Source organism: Molossus molossus, unplaced genomic scaffold (assembly GCF_014108415.1).
Source record: "Molossus molossus isolate mMolMol1 unplaced genomic scaffold, mMolMol1.p scaffold_m16_p_19, whole genome shotgun sequence".
NCBI classification, from domain to species: domain Eukaryota; kingdom Metazoa; phylum Chordata; class Mammalia; order Chiroptera; family Molossidae; genus Molossus; species Molossus molossus.
In genome coordinates this window covers 20,271,200-20,292,934 of record NW_023425354.1, presented here as the reverse complement: position 1 = coordinate 20,292,934, position 21,735 = coordinate 20,271,200, and the positions used below count along the sequence as shown (strand labels likewise).

The window sequence follows — 21,735 nt, the reverse complement described above, 5'->3', positions numbered from 1 at the left end:
TTGTGTGTGTGTGTGCACAGCTCTGTGAGATTGTATCACTTGTGTAGGCTCTGGTGACCATCAGCACAGTCAGGACACAGGACTGCTCCATCCCTAGAAAAAACTCCTTATGCACTAGTCACCCCCTTCCCCCGCCCCAGTCCCTGGCAACCACTGATCTGTTCTCCATCACTATAATTTTGTCATTTCAAGAATGTTACAGAAATGGAATGATACTATATAGAATAGGCCTTTGAGATAGCCGTTTTTCAGTCAGCATAATTCCCTTGAGATGCACTCAAGTTTGTTTCTTTCTGTTGCGAGGAGTATTCCACTCTAGGGTGTTCTTTCCCCCATACTCTGAGAGACGGTTGGTTTGCATACGACTCATTATGGCACAGCATAAAGCAAGGCCCCGTGCCTGTGTGTGCTGGGTGCTGGCCATAGCAACTGCCTTCCTGTGTGTAATTTCTCCTCCCCAAGGCTGAGGGGAGGGTTCACAGTGATCATAAAGAGGCTGAACACCCTGGGAAGCCTGGCCTGAGGGTGCGTGGGTGCCAGTGGAGGGGCGGGATTTGAACCCAGGCTCCTTTTACTTCCCCACTCCACTTTGTCTAGAACCACGGCATCTCGGACAGCCCGTTTGCCCCTCTGCAGGACAAGTGGGCTGGACTTACAGCTGTTTGGTCCTTTCCAGCTCAAATATTTGATGATCTCTCTGAACAAGAAGTAACTTTGCCAAGTGACCGAATCCCTTAGCCTTTTGCCACCCTTAAACTTTGTTCTCAGCAGCATTTTGTTAACCATTATCAGAAGATGCTTTGGGAATTTAAAAGTAGCAAAGTAGGCCCTGGCTGGTTTTGCTCAGCGGTTAGAGCGTTGGCCTGGGGTCCAGAGAGACCCGGGTTCGGTTCCCGCTAAGGGCACGAACCTCGGTTGCAGTTTGTCCCCGGCCCTGGTTGGGTCATGCGGGTGGCAGCCACTCAACGTGTCCCTTTCACGTCGATGTTTCTCTCTCTCTGTTCCTCTCTCTCCCTTCTACTCTATCTGAACAAAAAATGGGAAAAATGTCCTCGAGTGAGGACAAAAAAAAATAATAAAAAAATAAAAGTAATAAAGTAGGAGTCCTTTAAAAATAGTTTGTAGTTCAGACCTTCTTCCTTCTTTCTGCTGATATTTGATAAGGTCTTTGGGTCGGGACATGAACTGAGCACCTGTGGGGCCCTTGGGGTGACTTCAGGGGCCAGGGGACCGAGGAGATTGGCTCCCGGGCTGCCCTACAGGGAAGGAGCAGGAGTTTCTTCAGTTGCCGCTAGAGCCCCGTTAAGAAGCTCTGGGTGGGTGGCACTTGGTACTCTGATTAGGGGCCCGATGCCACACAGTTCACAGGACTCCCGTGTGTCAGAGGAGGGCTTCGGATCAGAGGAAGCTGCTCTTTCAGGCATCTAAGTGCTGCTTCTGCTGAAGTCAGGCCTGAGCAGCTGGATCGAGGGAGTGGGGCAGAGACGCTGAGTTTCTGAAGCTCCAGGAGAAGGGATTCCTGCACTGGGTGGGAAGCGGAGAGAGGACCTCCAGGTCACTGCTAACTCCTGAGTCTGCGATTCTGGACTAATGGACCCTCCCTCCTCCAGCTACCAGCGTGCATCCCAACACATCCCAGCACCTGGCTGAATTCCTCAGACTCGCAGGCTAGTGGAGAGGGAAGGACCTGGGGTTCGGAGGACCCTGCAACCTCTGCACATCACCTCCCCCTCCCGGGTGCAGCCGAGGAGAGAGGTGCAGCTCTGAGTCTGCGCGACCAGTCTGCTTCCGTCCCCGTGGCAGAGGGCGGTGGGCATCAGGAGCCACCCTGGCATGAGGGTGTCAGAGAGCCCAGGGGTCATTCTACCGGAACCGTTTTCATCTGTACTTTGCCTCCAGCTCTTTGTGCTGGACGGACGGACAGACAGCCTTGATGAATATTGGCTTCATGAGCACATTTGTCACCCGGGCAAAGCTCACCCTCTCACTCATTCTCCATCCTCACCAGCCAGTCTGGTAAAGGGGGCTGGAAAGAGGTTGTCCCAGAGGGTCACACACTCACAAGGTTTCTTCAGCAAGGCCCTGGGCTTTCCAAGGTGCAGATAAGCCTCTATCCCATCATCATGTCAAGCCATTGACCCGCCCCATTCCCCAGCCAGAAAGAAGATGCGAATGGCCCAAGGGGCTGAAATCAGGATTGGAACCTAGACTTTCCAAGCTTCCAAAACTCCTCTCCCCTCTCCTCTCCCTGGGCTATGGCTGCAGCTACGCTTGTCACCATTTGAGATTGCATTGGCCACAGGAGATGTGGATGATTTTTCCATTTGGTCCTGATGTTTATTTCATGCCCATCAATATCAGCCCGTATTAGGACAGATGAGGTGGTTATTTACAGGCTGTGCATTTTCACACTTGGTAATTATAAACCCTTCCCCTGTTCGGTCAGAGTCGTGGAGATCTATTTTGGCAATTAGCAGTTTAGTATTTATTTAATGGGAATGCAGGAGAGTGTTACGGCGCATCAGCGCTCCACTAATGATTCGCCTGTCTCCTCTGGAGCTGGCAGGTTTGGGCCTTTTTCACGGTAGGTGCGGCCTGATGGGGAGAGGCTGGAGGGGGAGAAAGCACTAGGCAGGCTGTGCCCCCCACCCCCACCCCCGGGCGCACACTTACTAGCAGGCACACACACTCACAACCGGTGCTGTGAGCAGGCCGTGGATTTCCAGAGCTCAGCAGCCGCCACTCAAAGGCTCCTCACACAAGAGGCCGTTAGGCCAGATGCCACTTCCCTGTGACAGCTGTCAAGCCTGCCGGAACCAACTGCTTCTCCTCCAGCGGCTCGTGTCCGGCCTCTCTTGATGTCCCTCTCCCACCACCTTCCTTCTGTGTACCTCCTCCTGTGTAAGCCCCAGTTCAGATATCCCCAGAGCAAGCCTTCTGCTTCACCCTCCAGGGTGGTCCTGGGGCTTCGGGCTTTGCCAGCTCAGCCGGAAGGAGCCCGCACCCCTGCCATACATCGCCCAGGCAGACTCTTCCCTTGATCAGTTTTCGGGTGGGGCGTCCTGGGGCTGCTCCTCCAAGGACATGCTGGTTCCGATAGGGGCTCTCCCTTGCTGTGACTCATTTGCAGTGGGAAAATGAACTGCATTGGGTGTGGCTCCCTGCTTAACTGCATAGAGCATGTGTGTGCGTGTATGTGTGCGTGCGTGCGTGCGTGCTCGCAATGGAGCTGGCTCCAAGAGGTGATTGTCGGGTGGGGCAGAGACTTGGGACAGTATCTGTGCTGTGTGTGTCGGGCACTCACTAGCCACCACTGAAGCCTTGCTAACAGTTCCAGGAAGGGAACACACGCAGCATCCTTAGCACTCGTGCACAGGAGGGACTTGCACGGGCCGGGCCCCGGGCAGCGCGGGGACCCCTCTGCCAGGTCCAGCTCTGCCGTCAGCTTGCTCTGTGACCATGGAGCAGCCAAGTGACCTCTGGGCTTTTAGAGTTCACCCCTTTCCACTTTCCTTTCACTTTGCCTCTCAAATCATTCCCACTTCTGAGCCTACCAGAGGCGGCATATGGCTCTCTCTTTGGTTACCCCATCACCTCTCTTAACTTTTTGGTAGGGTTTTAAGGCAGTGCTTGTTTGTTGGTTCATTTAGGAGACATGGTACTGTAACCAAACAAAAACAACAAAACAAAGGGGAGGTTCAGCTGCCTGCCACAACGAGAGCCAAACCCATGAGGCAGGTGCCGGTGCAAAAGGAAAGAGGTTTATTCAGGAATCACACCACCTGGGAAAATGGTGGACTCCCATCTGAAAGACCAATCCCTCTCCCTGCTCAAGCCCACCATTCTTATAGGGATAGGGAGGGGAAGGCTTTTTTCCATCCAATTATCTTGCTAGGTTTTGGTGAGCTCGGGACCCTATCCATTTTTCTAGCTTTTGGCTCACTCCGTGTAAGAACCCCCGCAGCTGCCATCTCAGCATGGGGGAGTCTCTCCTATGCTTCAACTCTCTACGGCAATGGTACTACACTAGGCCCTAGGGATTCAGAAAATAGAACACAATTAAGGGAGACCAGGAGGAAGACAGAGGGACTCACCTGGTGTTAAGCCCTGGCTCCACCATTTACTGCATACGTGATCCTAGGCGAGTCCACCACAGTGAGCTCTCATTTTCTCACCTATACAGAGTGGGGCAAAGTAATACAACAATAAATAAATCACAATACAAGAATAAACTGTGTTTCATGTACTCACAACTGTAGATCTACTTTTGCCCCACCCTGTATAAGGGTGTGATAATATCTAGCTCAGAGCTATTGTGATAATTAAATAAGCTTTGCAAATGGACTATTATGCTTCAGTGAGTGGTGGCTGTTATAATACTCATTTCAGGGGGCTTCGTATTTCATAACCTAGAGTCCGATACTTGCTTGTGGAACCGGGACCTCTGAGCAGGATGTCTGAGTCGACAGGACAGAGTCGTCGGGAGACCCCACACCTTCCCGTTCCCATGGCCAAATGTCCGCCTGTCAACTTCATAACTGCTGTGGTGAAGACTGGTGTTTGTTTAAGTTAAGGGAAAAGGAATGACCCCACAAGAATATTTTTTTTAAGTAAAGGTAGAAAAATATAGGATCAGTAAAGAAGAGTCTTGCCAGTGGGGATATTCTGGCCTTCTGTGAAGAGTTCAGGAAAATGTACTTAATGCACCAAACCGTGTCCTAAAGAACGGTGAATCTGTTATATATATTTTACTACAATAGAAAAGGAGCTGAGGAGAAGAAAGTAAGCAGACTATTTCTCCTGTTACTCAGTTACAGCTCAGGCCTGAGTTAAAACAGATGCTCTTTCAGGCGGTGCAAACTCGAAGCTTTGCATCTCGGAATGAAGAAAGGGAGTGCCCGACCAGGAAGCCGCTGCACTCTGGGGCCAAGGCACCGGTGGGCCGAGCTCGCAGGCCTGCAGGGGGGATACACACCTGCGCCGCCGCAGGCAGGGGCCAGCGGCTGAGATTTGGACTCAGGAGACCAGCAGTTGAGCCCTGGGCCCAGCCCCTGCAGCTCCAGGATGACCAGCGAGGAAACTGCGGCTTAGAGAATTTATAACGATCCCTGTCTCCTGGGGCGGTTGTCAAAGCATTGGTGGTGGTGAGAGGAAAGCAATGGTTTTGTTAGATTTTCTTGAAGTCCTGTGTTCCATTTCTGAGCTCCTTTCAGAACAGAACTTCGAGTCTCTGATCCTAAGACCAAGATGAAGCGAGACGAGCCCCCCAAAGCCGCATGTGCGAAGGGCCTGGCTGATCCGGGCTCTGGTGGGGGAGAAGAGCCGAAGCGCAGGCAGCGGGAGGCCCATGTAATACCCCCTTATTCAGGGCCCATCTCCACACACATCCGCTGTGAAGAAGGCTCAGCTCAGCTGTGTTCAGCCAATGAGAACGTCTCAGCTGCGCCCTGGAATTCCTGGGAGCGTTAACGGCTCCTCTGTCGGGCTCCCCACTCCGGAGTGCTGATTGAACAGGTCGGGATGGAGCCTCGGAGCAGGGGTTTTAAAAGTTCTCCCGGTGGCTGTAGTGAGCAGTCCAGGTGACAGCCACTGATCTGGGTCTCAGTGAGAGCTAATGGGATCGCCCGGTCAGCTCCCCCTTCTCCTCCGTTCTTCCCGCTGCACAGTGACTCGAGAAAGACCAGCCCCACTCTCCAGAGCCGGAGCTTACTCAATAGTCCCGGTTCTACAAACGGGACACCAGGCGGGGCTTTGGGGCAGGTGCAGGTTTGTTTCTGTCCAGACCGGGTGGGGAGGAGTGGAGAACAGCGCCCTCCTGGCTCAGACGGCCGGGCACGAGGCGGCCTCCAGGCCCAACGCAGACTCCAGCGCCTCCACTGGGGCAGTCCCGCCTCGCATGTACGAGTCTCCACTCCTGCGAGTTTAGTGCCTTGAGTTTATAGAGCATAATAAGGCCTGTGAAGTCCTACGCACTATAGTATGGTATTACATTTACGAGCGTTTATTTAAACTAACACTTGAAGCGTTTGAGTGGGATCAGGAAGCGGAATTCAAGGGCATTTGTTCTGGGGGAGTTTGAAGAGCTGCCTTTCTTCTCCTCCTGCCTCTCTCCTTGCGTCTGGCCAGATAATTTAAGGATCGTTTGAAGTGCCATTTCCTGCTGGGTTCTTGATATGTATGGTGTGTGGGTGTGTGTATTTGTATCCCAAGAGGAGTAGGGAATTTCTCAGGGTGTGTTGGCCACAGCAAAGCTCTGGAACGTCCTCGCAGAGCGGAGAGCTCGCCGAGGACCCGCGGTGAATCCGATGCTCCCAGATGTCCCCGCGGGCTCTGCGCCCGTGTTAGCATTCTAGGCCGTCTTTGCGGCTGGCTCAGGCCATCATCTCATAGTCCCCCCTTTCACAGATGAGGACTGAATGGCAGAGGTGGGCGGTGACCTGTCCTCCGTGAGATCCTGATGGATGTGGCAGGTCCTGGGTTCTGCCTGTGGCTTTGTGCTACACCGCCTGGCACGCTCAGCTGCCCCCCGGCACCTGCTGAGTTACTACCAGCAACTCTTTCCCATCTAGTGTCTCCTGGGAACAAGTTTTCTTTGTTCCCGAATCAGCGTCACTCACCTACTCTGTAGTTGGGGAGCCAAAACCGCAGGCTGGAGAAGCAGGGGTCTGGGGGCACATTCTAGGGTCCCAGCCTTTGGCTAGCCAGTCTGACGAACAGAACATTCGATCTCTCCTTTCAGGAGCTTCTTTGCTTGTGACAGGAAAGGTCTCCTCTTCAGTTAGCACACACGCTGGCTAAGAGCCTCACCTCTGGGTGTGGTCAGCACCATCTGCTGCTGCTGACGTCACCCAGCAAGAATGTCTGGCTCACAATAAATCTTTCTACTCATTATAAAGAAGCTTCACTCATTCATTAAATGAATTAGGATTAGAGAGGCATCACCCACTGACTTGAGTGCTAATTATTGCTGATTTCCATGGTACTCATTTAGTGGGGAACATGTTGCCAATTTCTCTTGGTGTTTCTGGGATCTCAGCCTCCAACCTTGCTGCCGGGGTGAGATTCAGAAGCGGCCCCTTCACACACGAGTGCCTGTATTCCCCTCGGAATGTGGAACCCGGTAGTTTGCTACTCAGCCCACATTCTGCATTTACCTCCTTCCGCCACTTTTCTTGCCTTTGTTCGTTGTCTAGTATTACTGAAACGGTGCATCTTCTGATAGATTTTTTTTTTGAGAACAGGGACCATGTATGAGTTACCGATTACTCAAGGATGCTGTGTAACAAATAGCCACAAAACCCCAGTGGCAGGCAATAGCTGCTTGTTTCGCGTGTCAAGTCCACTGGGAGTGGTTCTGATCTTGGTTGGGCTCACTTGCACATTAGGGGTGGACTAGCTCAGTCCGTGTAGGCTGGGCCCGCTGGGATGGCTGAGGGGACGTGGCCCTGCTCCACGCGTCTCTCCTCCCCTCGCGGGCCAGCCTGAGCATGCCTTTCTCACGGTGACGGCAGAGGTGCAAGAGAGAACAAGCAGAAACAGCAGTCCCCCTGAAGGCTGGAAATGCCATCCTCTCCACCTCATTTTATTGACCGAAATAAGCCAAGTTCAGATGCACAGGATAGGGAGATAGACGCTGCCTCTTTGGGCAGAGGAACTGCAAAATTACAGGGTAAAGGGTGTGAGGCCATTAAAGCAATTAGTCTACAGGGACCTAGATAATGGGCCTCTTCTTTGTTCTTGGGCTGATGCTCTGCAAACAGTGAGTGCCTAATAAATACATGTTGCGTAAAAGTAAGTAAAGTTAACATTGGCTAGGTTTTCTCATGGAGATTGAATTGGCCGAGTGGTGTAGACATTAGCTGGTTTATCTGGTAGAATCTGAGTTTTTCCTGCATTGGGTGTGGGGGCAGCTTGGTTGCCGCGGACAAGTCCCTCTTCCTGTCTTCTTTCCCACCGTGGTTCACCGTCGCCACTTTCAGGAGCTTGGAATCCAAACACCCAGGAGCCGGAACAACAGGGAGCGCTGTTGCCAGATGGAAGCGCGTTAGTTGCCCCTGGAAGGGAAATGTGTTTCCAGACTGAGCGCAGAGTGTGTGTGAAGAGGAGGGAGCAGCTCTGCCCAGTGTCTTTGACCTTTGCTCTTGTTTCTTATCCCTAGAGCAGCAGGTGGAAAGCGGGGTGCACAGGTCAGGACCTGCACCAGCCTTGCCCAGGAGCTTGTTAGAAATGCAAATGCCCTGGATCAGACACTGTAGGGGTCTGTGTTTTAACAAGCCCTCCAGGTAATTCTGAGGTGGGTCAAGTTTGAGAAGCCCTGCCCCAACCCCCAGGCCCACAGAGCTGACATTATAGCTCTGCTATTAACGCTCCGAAGTGGGGTGTGCCTGGTGCACACGCTGAGGGTGTGACGTGTAGTTTGAGCCTTGTGATGAGCAGACGTGCGGGGTCAGGGCACTGGTGCTCAGACCAAGTTCGCTGTCCCCAGCCATCTCGCATCCAAGTGATTGGACCTGCTTTGTCCTTCACATAGTGACACCGCCCAGGTGTCACGGCTGCGTCTTCAACCCGCCTTCCGTTGTTAGGAGGCACATCTCAAGCTTGGAACAAGTCTCTTCTCTCAAAACAGACGAGGCTTGTGCCAGGGTGTGGGACAAAGTATGCCGAGGTTCGTATACCTCTTCTCCTCTCCCCTCCCAGAGACCACAGGGCCTGTGGGCCCCATCTTTGGTACAAAGAAATCCGCAAGGCAAGGGAGGGCACTGTCGACCCAAAACAAATCCAGTGCTGATCAGGAGAAGAGGGTGGTGTCCCTTGAGGACACATTTCACAAGGGTTGGGGACTGGTGGCCTGAGGTCAGAAGAACCTGGGTCTGGCTCTACAGGGCCCTGGCCTTCCAGCACCCGAGATGGAGCTTGGCCTGCAGGCTGAGTTTGGGGGCCACATAGCCATCTCGTCGACCCGGGTTTCGTGGTGAGTGAGTGTGTGAGAGAGAGAGAGACAGACGGGCACTGATGCCAGACAGTTACACAGAGGTCTCAGCTTGCCGGCTCCCAGGTACCTTGACTGTGCCGGGACGGAGACACACACAAGCACCCCTCTTTGGTTCACACAGGACCGTGAGAAACAGCCGTGTGTACGGCAGTGTGTTTCGTTCCTTTCAGCCTTTGTATATTCAGATCCTTCCCGTCTCGGCTCTTGCTGTTCTGCCAGATTTCCATCGCATTGATGGCTTCCCCGAATTAATGTGTTCTGCGATCGCTGAAAGTTTTCTCCCCCCAGCACTAGGACTTACCCGGTTGATTTTTCTCTCCTCTCTAGCTATTTCTTAGATGTTTTATTTTGTAAAGTGTTAATAGAATTTTTCTTTCTCCCCGACACTTTCTCTATTCAGGGGGTCTTTGCAAGCCCCATTGTACCGCTGAACTATAGAGGAAAGAGCGCCGTGCCTGCCACAATGGTTGTCCTAGAAAATGTCCACGGCTCCTCCCCTCGCTCACCAGGGCGGAGCGAGCGTTGGGAGAGCAGCGTCAGGAAATGCCCAGGCTCGGGAAGAAAGAGAGCGAGCCAATTACGCACTGTTGAAAAGAGAGTTTGAAAATACATTATTGTCAAAATTCAAAATATTTATTTCCTAAGGGGATCTGAGTTTCAGTACCAAAACATGGCCAACACAGAAGGGAGGCTGTTTTTCTTACTGTTAGACATTTTTAGCTCAAAATAAGGACTTGGCAAACATCTCAGAAAATATGGAGATGGGTGCGAAACAGATGTCACATTCACCTGCGTGATGCCCAGCAGGCTTCCCGCCCCCCACCCGCACCCCAGGCGTCGGAGTTGTAATGGAGGCCCGGGGTCTGAGTCTGCAACACCATATGCTCAAGTGTGACTGCTCTGTGTACAAACAAACCAGTTGGTCTTCTGGTGGTTTTGCTTGAGTGGTGCTCGGGGAGCAGGAGCGGCGGTGTGTGCGGCCTCAGCAGGCGCCTGGTGGCTCGGCGAGCCCGGACCTGGCAGGGCCTGCTGAAGGTGCCCTGTCTCCAGCTAGCGTCACCTACTCCCGTTAGCCTGATGCCCGGGAGAGAGGGGACAGCTTCCTGCTGGAGGAGCAGTCGCCATGCAAGGCCATTTTCCTCCCAGTAACTGACTTCAGAAATGGGGACCAGAAGGGGAAGGCCCCAGGAGCCTGTTTGTTCAGGCTCGGTTGCTTAGCAACAAAATGGGGCCCTGACTCCAGAAGAGATTTTTAAGTGAGGCCAGTCCCTCCGAGGTTTGTGTCTGGCTTGCCTACCCCCCTCTTCCATTCTTACTTTGACTTTGCTTTTTCCTCTATTATATTTGATAGCGTCTGGAAAAATGGATTTGATTTGTCTGGAGGCACCATTTTAAACCCAGTTTCATTGCTTCTTCGTGTCTTCCCCTCCATCGGAGGCTATAGTCTGGGAGGAGAGAGGAATGAATAACCCATGATTTCTTTTCTCAGCCGGCTTAGCGCAGGCCCCCAAGCCGGTCCGGGAGCCTTTGAGCTCCAGTGAACAGCACGAGCACATAGCACTCGCCCGAGGCCAGGGCCCCCCGCCGAACACTTTTGTCCACACCCCCACGACGTGGTTGTGCTAGGCGGAGAGACCAGGCGACGATGATTCTTCCCCTAAGTTTTTATATTTTCAAGTAGTGTTGAATGAGCAACTATGGCTTCAGTAATGGAACCTCCTTATAAGGTTTTGTGCATTTTGGTAAAATTCCTAATGCAGGCTCTATTCTGTACTTGTTTTGCAGGTGGAGGACGCAATGCTGATGTTTGATAAGACCACCAACAGGCACAGAGGTAAGAATCCCGTTTTTCGAAGGTTGCCCCTGCATCTCGTCCCATCCCAGTCCCACAGACAAAGGATACAGCGGCTATTCCAGAACTGAGTAGGTCGAGTTGACCATCTGTTGGAGATCTGTGTTACCGGAGGGCCACCACGGTGTAAGGAGTCCAGATACGGGACAGTTCCAAACGCCATTTCCTCCGGGCCGGGACCTGTCCCTGACTCGTGCACCCACACCCAGCACAGCTCAGACACCCCTTCCTAGTGCTGGCGTGCTTGTCCCGCTAAGCCTCAGCACTGAGGGACCCCAAGTGGAAGTTACTCATCATAACTCCTCAACTGAGTTTCCAGTTTGCATTGAAGGAGGTGGTTTGGAGCAAACTGTCAATCTAAAGAGTCAAAAGAGCGGGGGGGTGGGGTGGGGGTGGTGGTAAGCCTTGCTAGGCTTCTGGGGCGTGCGAAGCCCTGCAAACAGGAAATGCCCCGGGTGCCTCGGGAATGCTTGGGGTGCATCTGCGCTTGTATTTTCTCTTGCGCTTCTGCTGCCCCATCTATGTTTCCGAAAATGCATCTCAGCTTGGGGTCTGCGAACCCTTGGAGTGACACAGTGTTTTAGGTTTGCACTTTTCTTGGGAGAATATTTAAACAGATTCTCAAAGGAGTCTCTAATCTCTATTTCCCCCACCTCCCCACAAAAAGAACCTTTAAAATCCTTGCTTTAAACAGAAAATTGGACGAATCTTGAAATTCCACCCCGAGGAAGTAGGGTCAAAGGTTATGGTTTAGCATTCCGGTCTCCTGTTCTCCGGAAGCTCCTGGTTTCCGGGGTTCCTATCAGCAGGGCGTTAATGAGCAGAGCTTCCGAGGGGTGGCAGGAAGCGGTGTTCTTGGGAGGAGCCCGCGTGAGTGAGCGGTGTCCCCTTGCCACTTGGACTGCACGTAGATGTTTCTGTGTTGCTGACATTCTTGCTTCACCTGTGATGAGAAGCGGTTGCCCAGCGTTGACTGTCTGCCTCTCCTGCTCGGAGCACGCAGGCGGAGTGAAAGGGAGGGAGGAGTGGGGTCGTTTCTGGTGGGGGTGGGAGAAGGGGGGGTGTCCTGAGTGTACCCGGTGGTCGGCTTCTCACGCATCATATACAGTGTCCTGAAAGGGAAAAGGGAAAATTGGGCAGAAAACTGGGGCGTCAGGGGTGTATGTGTTGGGAAGGACTGGGGAGGGGTGGAGGGGGAGGAGTAAGGGGGGGCAAGGCGAGGGAAGAGCTTACAGGTGTAGGATGACTGGCTTTGTCCTCTGCGCTGCTCAGAGGTGGGAGCCGAGAGTGGCGGCAGAGAGCAGCGCAGGCCTCCCTGTAGCATCACCCACACTCGACGGTCTTTGTGGCCCCCACGCGCGTCGTCTCCGCCTCTTCACCGCAGCCGCAGGAGGGTGGTTGTAACGTTGGGAAAAGCCCTTAATTTCTTCGTGCCTCCATTTATTCATCTGTAAAATGGGGATGATATTTGTACTTCCTGTAGGATTGTTTATTGTCAACTGTGTGTAAATGTTAGTTCTCCTTATCGTTGTTATTATATCATCATCGTCATCACCATCACCTCCGTTTTGTCGACTAGCTGACGAGAGCTCAGGGCGGGTACCTGCTGCACCCACAGTCAGAGGTGCTCGAGCCTCGGGCTGCCGATTTCAGATCTGGGTCCTTCTCCACAGGGGCCGGGTTGGCTCAGTGTGTTTCCGAGTGTTTCTTTCCAGGGCGGGCGAGGCCGTCTGAGCGGGGCGCGAGCTCCGTGTTCGGTGTTAGAATCTGGAGTCCTGGGAGCTCCCTGAGTGGCTCTGGGCAGTATTGTCATTCTTTTTTGAATATTTATGAATGACAAGGTTTTTAATCTCCTGCTCCGTGTCAGGCCCTGGGCTGGAGGAGATGACAAGTCATCTCATTTCAGCCTCACAGCTGTGCAGGGAAAGAGGTCTGTCATCTGAGGACCGAGAGGGCGGTGACCGTGTCCAGTCACCACCAGAGGTGGACTCTCACTCAGCACTCTGGGCTCCCGGGTGCCAGGAAACGTTCTCCGGTATTTCTGACCCAGCTGACTCCTGCCGTGGGCATCGCCGGGGGCAGCAGTGGGGGGCGGACCCTCTGTGCCTGGGTGAGGGCAGCGTCTCTGTGGGGGGAGCTCCATTCCACAGCCAGTGCTCAGAGTGGCTGAGGGATTCCTCATTCTCCCAAGTCAGGACTCTGGCGGGCAGGGCAGAGGGATGGGGCACAGGCCCTGGCGTGTGCACGGCCCTGCCTCAGCTGAGCAGAACCCTTCCTGGCCGCCTCTGCACCCCCAGAGCTCACATCCTGCGGGAGGTGCAGGACTCCTTACAGACGTTACGGAGCCAGAACAAGATGACAGGTGGCGTGTCTTAGTCGACAATTTTTAAGAATTTCAAGGTGATAGCAGAGCATTCACCCCAACATGGAGCCCTTCTGAGCAGGGGCCATGTGTGGTCGCACAGGCCGCCCACCAGCCTGAGGCTGCGGGGGCAGGAGGGGTGCGCCTGGAAGTCCCCCCGGAGCACCTGACACACCGCCTCCCGTCCTCCTGCACGGAACCTGCCCCCAGGGTTCTTCTGTGGGTGGGAGCTGGCCGGGACGTGTCCCAGCCCCTCCCAAAGCTGGGGGCTAAAGCTGGGGTAACACGTCAGTGATTCAGGGCAGTCGGGGGAGGAAAGAAGTGTCCTTGGAAAAGGAGGTATCACAACGGAAGCCCAAGTCACCCTCTGGAGCACAGGCCCCGCTTCCCTGGGACGTGCATTTAGAGTCGGGGTGAGCACAGGGAAGTAACCCCTGCGCCCCCTGCCCGACCTTCCCTTCCCCTCCTCAGCCTCCTGCCGCCCGCCGTCCTGCCAGGAGGAGGAAGCTGCAGGCGGAGCTGAGGGCATCTCTCAGGCTGGCACTGCCTCAGCTGATGCTGCTGCTTCTTTTTAATCCTCACCTGAGGACATTTTTGCATTTTTTTTATCTTCAGATAGAGCGGGAGAGAGAGAGAGAGACATCGATGTGAGAGAGACACATTTACTGGTTGCCACCCACACGACCCCAGCCGGGGCCAGGGACAAACTGCAACCGAGGTACGTGCTGTTAGCGGGAACCGAACCCGGGACTCTGGCCCGCAGGCCAGTGCTCTAACTGCTGAGCCAGACTGGCCAGGGCGGGCCTCAGCTTCTTCAGGGCCAGCCAGGAGCCGCTCCGTGTTGCCGCAGCGCTTGCTCAGCCCTCATCCAGCTTCTAACCCAGACCCGCTGGGCAGCCGGGCCTCGCCTCGTCCCGTACCCCGGCAGTTTGAAGGCCACCTGTGTGCCCCTGGAACATGACAGCTGCTGTTCAGGGAGAACTACCTGGGACTGGGCCTGGCCTGCGCGAGTCCCTCTGGCCAGGCTCGGGACCACGCGGCCACACTGCCATCACGAGACAGTTAGGGCAGAATTTCCACTTTTTTCCCTACAGTGACTACCTCCTGCCTCCATTCCCTGTTGGCCCTCAGGTACATCTGCACAGCATTTCTCTGTTCCCAGAAGCACAGCCTGTGTCTCTTCCCATGTTACACTTGGACCGCTGGCATCCTGGGAAAGGAATCGGGGGACCAGGGACAGTGAGCCCGCCCAGGATGCGGGTCCCCCGTCCTGGAAGCAAGAAGGTCCAGCAGAAGCTGACTCACACAGAAATGGGGGGGTGGGTCCCACCTTTCTCCTCAGAGAGGACACCCTTTGAGCTCCTACTGCCTCTTGATTTTAGTAGCGGTGAGGGGCCGGGGGGTCACTTTCCCTAACCTCTCTGAACACCTCAGGTTCCTGTTCAGAAAAATATGGGAGCTGGGATCGATGAGTTCCAGGACCTGAAGTATGTTTCTGGCTTTTAGCTTTTTAACCGAGAGAGTGTCCAAGATTAATTCCTTTAAATTTGTTTTACTTTCTTAACTAGAGGAGTGAGGTGAGCAGGTGCAGGCTGGGATGAGGAGTAGCATGCAGGCGTGGCCCTGGGGTGCCCTGGGCATTCTGCAGACGGCGGTCCCCAGCTGGGTGAGAGGGCTGGCCTTCATGCCACCCAGATGCAGGTGTGGCCTCGGGCTTTACTGAGGAAGTCCTGGAGGGGGCGGCCTGTGGGGGCCATTCTCCTGCCGCGCTCCCAGCGGATCCTGACGGGGATCTGGGCGTCCCATCATGGTGCACATCATGGTGGTTGGTGGGTTCTGTGTTAGCCAGGCCAGGCCACCACACTTCCTGGGCACTTACACTAAGTACGCAGTGCAGCACCCGCACACGCTGGTGAATCTTTATGACAGTCACAGGTGAACGCAGCTGCCCAGAGTTCCACCCCAGTCACATGTCAGCCCAGCCTGTCTGGCCCAGGGCCACGCTCCCAGCCACTCTGCCAGCACCGTGCTGGGCAGTGGTTTCGAGCAGGGGAGTTGCCAATGAGGGGCCTGGGCACGTCCTCTATCAGTCCTTCTCCACACCTACTCCCCTTGGTGGAGAAACTGAGGCACGCAGGGTCATGGACTGCCAAATAGGAGGTTCTTACAGCCAGGCAGGAGCGGAGGGACTGGGCCCTTCCTGGCCCCACCCGTCACTTCTTTTCCTGGCCTTCCGTGAGATGCTCCGTTCCCCGGGAGGGAGAACCGTCGTTCCAGTTTCTCAGAGTCATTTCTTTGCTCTCTAAAAGTTATTAGAGGTGGTCTGAAAAATACTGGACTGATCATCAAAGGATTTAATCATGGGGAAAGTTTGTTGCTTTATCCTTGCAAAACTCAGATAGGATCTTGAAATCAGCATTAGGTATTGATCCCGAGCGGGGCTGGAGGGGAGGGGCAGGGAGGGGAGAAGCCACAGGGGCCTGTCCTTTCTAATGGCTCTCTGGCTGGCGGAGCTGGGCGGTTGAGAGCCAGAGGGAGGAAGGGGGATGGTTCAGGGCTCTCCCTTCTCCCCACATCAGCCCTGTTTGAGAAGGTGGGCTGTGGGGAGCTGGTTGCTGAAATGCATCTCACACTCTCCTCCTCATGGGAAAGGGAGCCCCTCCATGAGCGTTGTTCCAGGGTAGCCTCAGCTGCCCCCCCCCATGGCCCCTGAGCTCGAGGATCATGAACCTTGCACTGCTGGGTCCCTCCCTCCGTGTCTGGCCCATCAGGGGAGCCTGGGTGGTTGGGGGCCCAGTGGGAAATGAGCCTGGAGTCTCTGACGCTTATCAGATGCCTGGTGAGGGTCAGCTAGAGAGGGGCTGGTGTCTGGCAGAGCAGAGGGGACTCGGAGCCTCCCGCTCCCTGGGGCTCCCATTACCCAGCAGACCTGTTTGCTCCAGAGCAGAGCCAGAGGGGAGGCGCGGGTGCAGGAGAAGATGGAGATCAGCGTGATGGATGACTCCTCTCCCAGCTGTTAGCAGCTGCTTATTAACTGCAACCCTAATGGCTTGGAAGAGGAGCGGCGGCTCGGCACCATGTCCCGCCCCCTGCAGGGCCCCTCGCTGCCGACCTCAGCCACAGACGGCCTTTCCTGGGGCGGCTGGACACGCGAGATGGGCCCACGCAGCCGGTGGGAGGAGCTCCTGCAGGCTCCCACGCAGGGCAGTGCGGCTGGGCCCGGCTTCTCCCGGGACCTCGCACAGCGTCTCTGTTCCCAAAACAGCTGGCTGGAGTTTAAGGCCTTCGCAGTTTGTGTAATCAGTTTATTTACTAAAATGGTGCCAGTAAGATGGAGCCGAAACTGATAGAAGATAATTCTTTTCTATGGAGAAAACACAGCCCTTAATGTGCTGACTACCTGCCAGATACTCACTTTTGAAATTGACCTCTGAAGTCCATACCGACTCTTTTATGTGCACGGAAATGATTAAGAATCACACTGTAATGAATGATGTGTTTTGGTGCCTATTTCCCAAGGCAGGGGTGGTGCACATAAAAAGAGTTTCACAAAGGCATTAAATTAAATAAAAAATAAAACGGCATAGCTTCCTTTGTAGGTGTGGGATGTCAAAGATAGTGTATCCGTGTTTTCCCTCATGCGATTCCTGCATTCTGGCAGTTTACCTGGGGAAGAGGGCCAGGACTCTGCAACCTGTGATGTGAGTGTGCCCTGGAAGAAGTGTCTGGCAGTGTAAGTGCCCTCCCGGTGGAAAAGGTCGTTGGTGGGTAGAAAGCAGGATTAGGGTTTGCCAGCGGGTGGGACCCCGGTGCTAATGTGATGTGAGGGCATCTTGCAGGATTCGGTGCCCACGCCTGGGGTCTGGAGCAAGGTTTGCTGCCGGCCCCACCTGCCCGGGTGGCCTGGTGCCCTTGCATCTCCCCATCTCTCAGATCTGCTCGCTCATCCCTGTGCCAGTTGCTGGTGGAGGTAGGCACCCCTACACTCTACCCAAGTCCGAGATAGGGGCTAAGTAAGGGGTTTGTTGGGAACCTGGAAACCAGTAGCTGACTCTTACTGGTACTGACCCCAGTTCCGCACCTGAGGCTGCTGCTCTGTCGTAGACCACGAAGGCTGACCAGGGTCTTGGCTGTACAGGGCTATCTGTCACCCTAGTGTGATGTGGCCATCAAGCGTGCCACCAGGCTCTGTACCGCAGGTGGAGGTCCAGATTGGGCTAGGTGACAATCTGTGCCCAGTGGGCCATGATCAGTGTGGGCAGCTCTTTAAGAAGGATATAGGCAGCCCTGGCTGGTTTGACTCAGCGGTTAGAGTGTCGGCCCGTGGACCAGAGTCATGGGTTTGATTCCGGTCAAGGGCTTGTACCTCGGTTGGGGTTCAGTCCCCGGTCTTGGTCAGGGTCTCGGAAGGTAACCAATTGATGTGTTTTTTTTTCACATCGATGTCTCCCCACCACCTCCTACTCTATCTGAAGAGAAAAATGGAAACATTTCCTCGTGAGGATTAAAAACAAAAGACATTGGTAAATAGGACTGCAGGGCAGACTCAGAATGGGTAGACACTCAGTACCAACAGGCTCTCTGGTGCACGGACAGAAGAGGCGGGAGGGGCCTGGCCGGGAGGTGGGTGTTAACTGCCGCCTTCGGGCACTGGAGGGTCCTGTTGAAAAGCACTCAGGTGCAGGCTTGATGCTGGTCAGCAGGAGGAAGGGTGGACAAGCCGCCCAGTGGCGTGGATGCCAGCCGCTTACCTCCACTGGATTCCTAGAACCCAAGGCTCTGTGCTTCTGTCTGGGTCCTGCTAAAACCAGGGCCGTGCACGTCGTGGGCGTGCCTGTGCACCCACCCCGAGGGGTGCCGCCTTGCAGGGCTTTGCCCAGAGGCCTGCAGCCTTGCCCTCCCCTGGCCCCCGTCACATGCCCCTCAGGGCCCGGCCTGTCACCTGACCCATCTCAGGACCTCCTCCAGAGCCCACAGGGAGTCTATGGGGATGTGCGGCAGCTGGGGTGCAGGGGGGGGGGGGGATGGAGAGCCGAAGCCCCGCCCTGAGCCGTCTTTCAGAGACCAGCCCTTGGTGCTGTCTGCACATTTTATTTTCTCGTTAAATAAACACTATCAGCCTTCCCAAGAAATTGGTGCAAACATGACCTCGCAAGTAACCAATTAAAAGGGCAGGGTCGAAGGGGAATGTGAATGTGAAAACATGTAGAGGAGGCCAGGAGAGATCCCGGGGTACCCCAGCCCTGGTGACACCGATCTGAGGCTGCACCTGTTCTGTCGGGAAAGCCGGGGTGTGCTTTGAATCTGCCCCCCGAGCGAGCCGAGCCCCGGAAGCGCCCGTTGCGGCGCTGTCTCCTGAGACACGAGTCGACACAGCAGCGTGGTTCCTGTGCCCTGCTCTGCTGTGCAGATGCCGAGCAGGCAAAGCCCTCAGCTTGCTAGCGGCGGGCCCAGGGTGCGGCGCCAGAGGAGCTGGGCTCCTGGTGCGGGGCGCCTCCTTCAGCACGGGCACACCCCGAGCAGAAGCCCTGGCACCCAAAGGGTGGTGAGCTAACAGGCGCCTGCCTCCCTCCTGGCTGTGGCCCCTGGAAGCAGAAAGGGAGTGGGCCTGGGGTCAGCGACTTCGCTGACCCAGAAATGACTTTTTGTAGGAGGGACAAGGAGGCCTTTGTTCGGCCTGTTCCCACAGAGGCCGCGCTCCGACTCTCACAGCACGTTGTAAGGTCTTGGTGAGGGAAGAGTGTGGAGGCCTGAAGAAAGGAGCCTTTAGCTGGCTGACTTAGTCACAAGCACCCCTTTCTTAGCATCACGGCACTGCTCGGGGCCAGAGCGGGGTGGCCCAGGGGGACCCAAAGCCGGGGGTGGCTGCCTCCGGCTGGGACTGGAGGCTCCTGGAGGCTCCTGTGCAGCCCCGGACTGGAGCTCCTGCTCTGAGCCTCGTGGGTCAGAGGATGCACGCCAGCCCCTTGGAAGCTGCAGACCAGTAGGGGTGCCAGAGCGCCCCCCGTTTCAGTGTGGCCGTCCTTGGTTTCCAGCCCTGACTGCCTGCAGCCAGGCCGGGCCCCTGTGGAGTGGCCCCTCTCTGTAGGAGTTAGTGAATCCCCTCGGGAGGTGCCCGCAGCCGGTGGTCAGTGCCCGGAGCCTTTGTTCTTCCCTGTCCCCCTTAAAGGAGACCGTCGGTTTTAACCTCTTTAGGCAACTAAAACCTGTTTGAGTTTTTAAGACTCTAGTCTTTAAAAATAATGTTCCCCTCTCCTCACAGACAAAATATACGCTTGCTTGTGCATTGAATATTCCTGAAAGGGTCCCCACAAAACTGGTAACGGAGAAATGGCACACGCTCTGGAGCCAGACAGCTGGCGTTTGAGTCTAAGCTGTAACTTAATAGCTGTGTGACCTTGGCAAGTGACTTGACCTCTCTGTGACTCAGGTCTCTCATCTGTAACAGGAATGATGCTAGTGGGCTAGCCTGAGACTTACCTCAGTCAATGAGTGAGCCAGTCTCTGGCCATGGTAGGTACTCGGATATGTTTTATGCACATGTCCATATACACAAAGATTGCATTGTATATGAATAAAAAACAGGATTCGCTTCTGGGGAAGAGGATTAAGCGACCAGAGATACAAAGAGGTGGGAAAACTCTTTCTTGTCGACTCATTTACCTTTCGAATTTTTGTACTGTGTGCATTTATTACCTATTTAAACATGTACTTCTTACTTGTAAGCTTTTAAAATCCATTCCAGATTGAATTGTAAATGTAGTAATATAACAACATGAGGATTTTTTAAAATGTCGCCCCATCTCCAACACAGTGGCTGCTGTCGCTTCTACCTTGTGTCTGACATTGTGGGTAAATATTTTTAAAGCTGGCGGTAGTCATGGAGTCGGTGCGGGCACGACACGGTGTCTGAGCTTTGCGGAGTGCGGTGCAGGCCCTGCCAGGAAGGGGCCGAGGTGCTCCTCGCAAGAAAGACATGACTGTGCGGCCGAGAGGCTGTGGCCTCGGACTCGCCTCGGACTTTTCCCCCATAAACAGAGAGTCAGATAGATGCGGGTTTCTTAGTAGTTTCTGCTCCTCCCAGACAATGTGCTATAAACAGACTAGCCAGACTGGCCCAGGTCTGAAAAGTTTGCTTGAGTTTATTCCAGACCAGAGGGGAGAGGTCGGAATGGGGAGACCCTTTATTCCAGGTGTTCAGAGTGCGTTTTAACTGAATAGGAAAAAGAGAAATGCATCTTCCTCACCCAGGTTATGATTAGTAGAACGTAGGACTTTACACAACCTGGCAAGTGTGCCCGTTGCTTACATCAGAGTCAGGGCAAATACCCCAGTCAGTGAGGCCTGGGGGGTGTCTGGGCCGTGTGACAAGCAGGTGAGAGCTCGGGTCCAAAGTCACAGTGCTCAGTTCACATTTCAGAGCCACTCATGAGTGGCGTGGCCTGGGCAAGCTACTAAACTCCGCAGACTCAGTCTCCTCATCTGTTAAGTGGAGCCAGCGTCGTTAATTCACGAACTTGTGAGACTAAGTGATACGTGGAACATCTGATGCTGAGGAGACTACCAGTAGCTTCAACGTTACTGTTAGCATCATAACTGCTGCTATCTTACTGCTAACAGGAGTGTGGGCACTGTCCGTCCCTGGGGAATGAAGGCCAGGCGTGCTAACGGGAGGAAAGGTTAACAGTCTGGACGATTATTGGCGAACGCTGTCAAGTTCTCCACGATGGGAGGGTGTGGTGGCTGAATTGTGTGCCCTGAAAGATGTATCGAAGTCCTAACCTCTGGTCTCTCAGAACGTGACCTTACTTGGAAACAGGTTCATTGCACATGTAATGAAGTTAGGATGAGCTCATACTGCAGTATGTGAGTTAGTGTGATTGGTGTCCTTCTAAGAGGGAGGACGTGTGAAGAGAGACACAGGGAGATCAGGGGACCGCGGAGGCAGAATGGAGTTACGCAGGCGTAAGCCAAGGGTGGCTGGTAATGCCAGAAGCTAGGAGAAAGGCACGGGACAGGTGCGCTTCTAGAACCTTGGAGAGAACTGGCCTGCCGACACCTTGATTCCGGACTTCTGGAACGGGGAGGGAGCAGAGCCCTGTTTGAAGCCCTCTGGGTGTGGCATGTGCTGCAGCGGCCCCGGGGGACTTGTGCAGAGGGTGAAGCAGTGCTGTTGGGCGTGCCCCCTGCTCCCCACTGGCCCTTCTCCCTGCACGGTCCTGTCCACCTCGCGGCTGCTCCCTCAGCAAAACTGTGTGCAGGAGAAATGAGACAGAAGACCTTTTACCCAACTGAGAACAACCCCTAAATCCCTCATGGTTCATGCCTTGACGAAGTCTAATGTAGCCAAAGGCCCTGAAATTGGCCTCAGGATGTTCAAGTACTTGTCCGACCAGAGATAGTTGAAGATCTCTGAGGTTTAGACTTGAATTTGGTAGCTTTCAGAGCTCAGTGATGTCTTTATAAGCCAAGGAATAACCCATACACTTAGGAGTTGTCCAAACTCCCAGCTCCAGGAAAGCAAGCCGT

The 21,735-nt window shown here is 54.5% G+C and overlaps 1 protein-coding gene across 7 annotated transcripts in view; it reads left to right on the top strand.

Moving 5' to 3' along the window:
- MSI2 (musashi RNA binding protein 2) overlaps nt 1-21,735 on the top strand; it is a 372,281-nt gene that overhangs the window by 227,797 nt on the left and 122,749 nt on the right. For all 7 annotated transcript variants that reach the window (XM_036269141.1, XM_036269142.1, XM_036269138.1 and 4 more), the window contains exon 7: nt 10,778-10,826. In XM_036269141.1, the coding sequence (XP_036125034.1) occupies nt 10,778-10,826 (49 nt within the window). The remainder of the gene's footprint in view (nt 1-10,777; nt 10,827-21,735) is intronic.